The sequence below is a fragment of the Microtus ochrogaster genome, chromosome 7, assembly GCF_000317375.1.
Source record: "Microtus ochrogaster isolate Prairie Vole_2 chromosome 7, MicOch1.0, whole genome shotgun sequence".
Classification (NCBI taxonomy): domain Eukaryota; kingdom Metazoa; phylum Chordata; class Mammalia; order Rodentia; family Cricetidae; genus Microtus; species Microtus ochrogaster.
Genome location: NC_022014.1, coordinates 63266324 through 63270624, shown reverse-complemented (window position 1 = coordinate 63270624; position 4301 = coordinate 63266324). Strand labels below are relative to the sequence as shown.

The 4301-nt window shown below is 47.0% G+C and overlaps 1 protein-coding gene across 1 annotated transcript in view; it reads left to right on the top strand.

The window, feature by feature from the left end:
* The first annotated feature begins 1013 nt into the window (after positions 1-1013).
* Gdpd1 (glycerophosphodiester phosphodiesterase domain containing 1) overlaps positions 1014-4301 on the top strand; it is a 50795-nt gene continuing 47507 nt past the window's right edge. Inside the window, exon 1 of the mRNA XM_005350634.3 lies at positions 1014-1241. Within this exon, the coding sequence (XP_005350691.1) occupies positions 1100-1241 (142 nt within the window). The 5' untranslated portion in view covers positions 1014-1099. The remainder of the gene's footprint in view (positions 1242-4301) is intronic.

Genomic DNA, 4301 nt, shown 5'->3' with positions numbered 1-4301 from the left:
CTGACACACGTGGATCTCCAGCCTGGTCTTGGTGAGTTCTAGGTCAGCTAAGGGTACATAGTGAGACCCTGTCTCCAAAAATAAATAGTAAGTAAATAACCCCAGTACTTGGAAGGCAGAGGCAAGCTGAACCCTGTGGATCTGAGGCCAGCATGGTCTACACAGCAAGACCTTGTCTAAAGAAACCCGAGGCCTTGAACCTGCGAGGAAAGTGCTCTACCACCGGACCACAGCTACAGCCTCTGTGATGTGATTAGTTCCTTTGCATGAACTAAGATCCACAGACGGGCATGCCTATAATCTCAGCACTCCGGAGGCTGAGGTAGGAGAATCGGGAGTTCCTCTACCATAGTGAGTTCAAGTCTAGACTGGACTAAGTAAGAAAGACCCTACCTCGCAAAACCAATATCCTATCCCCTTAAAACGTGATTCCTAGTTTTTTCCAAGTTTGTAATGTGTGAGATGAAAAAGGGAAATGGAAAATTTATTTGCCAGCCTTCATAGGAGACGATTTCGTTGCCAGTCTTTTTATTTATATTTATTTTGTGCTGGAACTTGAACCGGTACGCTTTACTAATTGGGCTACGCCTTCCAGCCCCAAGCTTCTTAAACGAACTGTTGAGTCAACATTTCTCGAGTATGTGACGAATTCGAGGCATTGGGAACAATTCTTCGCATTTCCTAGCGAAGGGGCTAGGACTTGCCCTGGAATCCTCCTTGGATGTACATTTCCCAATTACGTCAGATTTTTCCTGAAGGCTATCCCGCTTGAGGGTGCCAAAACAAAACCCAAACAAATAAAAACACTGGCAAGTGCCCAACCCCTTGCCTCGGGACCTTCTTAGAACCACTTAGGCGTGGGACACACGTTCAGCTAAACGCTGAACGCTCCCTGCCGCAGCGCGCCTGCGTATCGGAGCCCCTTTGTTGCTCCGGCACCGGGGTCGGGCTGCGCCTGCGTGGTGAGCCCGCACGAACAAGTGCGCTGCGCCGAGGGCGCCGGCTGGGGGCGAGCGACCTCGAGCAGCCGCCGGCGCCGCAGCCGTTGCCACCGCCGCAGCGCAGTGGGGTTCAGAGGCCCAGAAGGTGGTGACCGAGGATGTCGTCCACCGCGGCGTTTTGCCTTCTCTCTACCCTCGGAGGGTATTTGGTCACATCGTTCTTGTTGCTTAAATACCCAGCGTTGTTGCACCAGAGAAAGAAGCAGCGATTCCTCAGTAGGCACATCTCTCACCGCGGAGGTGAGAGGGGTCCCCAGAACCCGTTGGCGGAGATGGGGGTGGCTTCCTTGCAGGAGGTGGAGGGTAGGGGTACCGGAGAGACCGAGGAAGGATGGGCTCCAGTGACTGGAGGGCTTCCTCAGATGAGTCGTCCTGAGGGGAAGAAAGCGGTCTCGTGTTCCAGTCCTGGTGGGCGTCTCCGGGAGCAAGGGTGGCAGGGCTTCTGTGAGGAGGTGAAGTGCAGAATGGGAGCGAGAAGTGGGGCGTTTCTCAGCCCGAGGAAGGATGATCGGGAGGACCCTTCTTGGCAGCTAGGCACAAAGCCGGTGCAGATCCAGGAGACACCCGCAGAGGGAACCAGGAACAGAACAGACTGCTTGGAACCAGCTGGTGACTGAGTCCATGGGGAAGAACTTGGGCTCAGGCAGGGCTGAGGATCGGCTAGACACTTGGAGCGAGCCGAGGAGCAAGCGGTGCCTAGTGACCTGGCCCACCCTCCACGCATTCGTAATTGAACTCTGGAGAGAAAGGTCTCTAAATCCAGGGACTTTTCCAAGGTCACAGAGCACGGACAAAAGTGAGACAGGAAATTTGGAGGATTCTGGTTCCGAGGACTCCAAACCTAGTACCTGCTTTCTTTTTTGTTTGGTTGGTTGTTTTTAATTTTGAACAGCACCATTTACCCCAGCAATGGTTCGTGGGTTTCTAAAAGACTAAAACATGATTTCGCTTATTAGTATTGTCTTTTAAAAGATGGTAAAGTTACCTTGCAGAAATATATTGCTGTAAGGATCAAGGGGAGTTCCTACAACAAGCCATGTCTTTGCTTCAGCGTTACTTTTAATAATGTGACTTCATTACATCTCAATAATAATGTATAAAATATAAAATTGTTTCAGTCGCTTTACAATTTTCTTTTAGGGCGAATCTGACGCCAGGTTAAAATATCTTAAAATGGAGCTGATGGTGGTTGCGGTGGTGGCGGGCGCCTTTTCCAGCACTCAGGAGGCAGAGGCGGACGGATCTCTGAGTTTGAGGCCAGATAGAGTGCGAGATCAGCTGGAGGGAGTTCCTTGTCAGCCAGGGCTATACAAGAGAGACCCTGTCTCAAAAAAAAAAAACAAAAACAAAACAAAAAAATTTCTTGACATGTACAGTTTAATGATAAATTCTATAGTCTAAAATTTGACATAGTACCATAATGTTTTTTGTTTTTAGAGTTTCCAAAGTTGGAGTGTTGCTATGGAGCCCTGGCTGGCCTGCAAGTGCTATCTATGTAGACCAGGCTGGTCTGGAACTCTGCCTCCGCCTTCCCGGAGCTGAGTTTAGTATAGGTGTGGGACCATAGCTTCTATTTTGACTAATACGGCATAGAAATGCATTATCATTCTTTTGTAGAGTTTTGTCAGTTCAACACAGTTTCCCACTTTTGTTTTTTTTGTTTTTTTGTTTTTCTTTCTTTGTTTGTTTGTTTTTTTCGAGATAGGGTTTCTCTGTGGCTCTGGAGCCTGTCCTGGAACTAGCTCTGTAGACCAGGCTGGTCTCGAACTCACAGAGATCTGCCTGCCTCTGCCTCCCGAGTGCTGGGATTAAAGGCGTGTGCAACCATCGCCCGGCCCCACTTTTGTTTTTAAAGACTGGGTTGTTGTTTTTTGTTTTGTTTTTCCTGTATAGCCCTGGCTGTCTTGGAACTAACTCTCTAGAGCAGGGTAGCCTTGACTGCCTGCCTCTGCCTCCCGGAGTGCTGGGATCAGAGTCATGTGCTGTCATGCCTAGCTGTTGGTGATTGGTGTGTTTTCTAAAACATACATACTAGAGCACATGCTTGGAGGTCAGAGGACACTATCCTATGTTGGTCCTTGTCTTTCACATTGTTTGGAATGGAGCCTCTTATTGTTCATAGCTGACTCACCAGGAAACTTGAGCTGGGGCTTGGAGCTTCTCCTGCCTGAACTTATCATCTAGAAGTAGGGGAACTGGGATTACACACCAGATGCCGGTTCTACTGATTCCAGTTTATGCATGGGTTCTGGGTTCTACTACTTCTGACGTTTCGGTGGGTTCTGGGTTCTACTGCTTCTGGCCTGTGCATGGGTTCTGGGTTCTACTGCTTCAGGCCTGTGCATGGGTTCTGGGGATCTGAAGCAAATGATTTACCCACTGCACTCTCTATCCAGCTCAGTCCTTGCCATTTTGTTGTTGCTTTTTAAATAGTCTTACTGTATATAGCTCAGGCTGGCTTTGAACAGAATGGCTTTGAATTTGAGATACTCCTGCCTCAGCTTCCTGAGTGCTGCCATCACAGGTATTTGTCACCCCAATCTTCCTTTTGGAGATTATTATTATTATTATTATTATTATTATTATTATTTTTAGTTTATTTAAGGTTTTTTGTTGTTTTGTTTTTGGTTTTTAAGTCAGGGTTTCTATGTGTAGCCCTAGCTGTTCTGGAACTCTCTCTGTAGACCAGGCTGACCTCAAACTCATAGAGCCTGCCTCTGTCTCTCAAGTGTTGTGCACATGCTACCATCATGTGGCTTGAAGATTATTCTCTTGTGGCTGAAGCTGCAGTTTTTCATTGGTTTTATAAACACTGCGCTAGCACACTGTATGTCATATATATGAGGATATAATGGTGGCCAGACAAAAACTCCAAGGAAAGTAAACATCAATTCATATGCAAACATCTGAAAGTTTGTAGAAGGAGCTGAACCAATATTGCTTTCCTTCACAGCTTTTAAATCTAGATCACAGGCAGGAAAATGGGCAGAAACACCTGCTGCCAGGCAGTTCAATCTGAGGGACCCAACATGGTAGGAGAGAAGAGCTGAATCCCACAATTTTTCTGACTTCCATGCATATGTGTACACGTGCATAAAATAAGTAAATGTTTAAAAACATCTTATTCAGAAGGTGGAGAGTTCAGTTCTGAGTGCTGGCTGCTCTTCCAGAGGACCTGGGTTCAATGCCAGAACCCATAAGGTAGCTCACAACTGTCTGTAACTCCAGTTCCAGGGGTTCTGACACCAGTGCACATTAAAAAAAAAAAAAATATTTAAAAAGTTTTTAAAAATCTTTTTT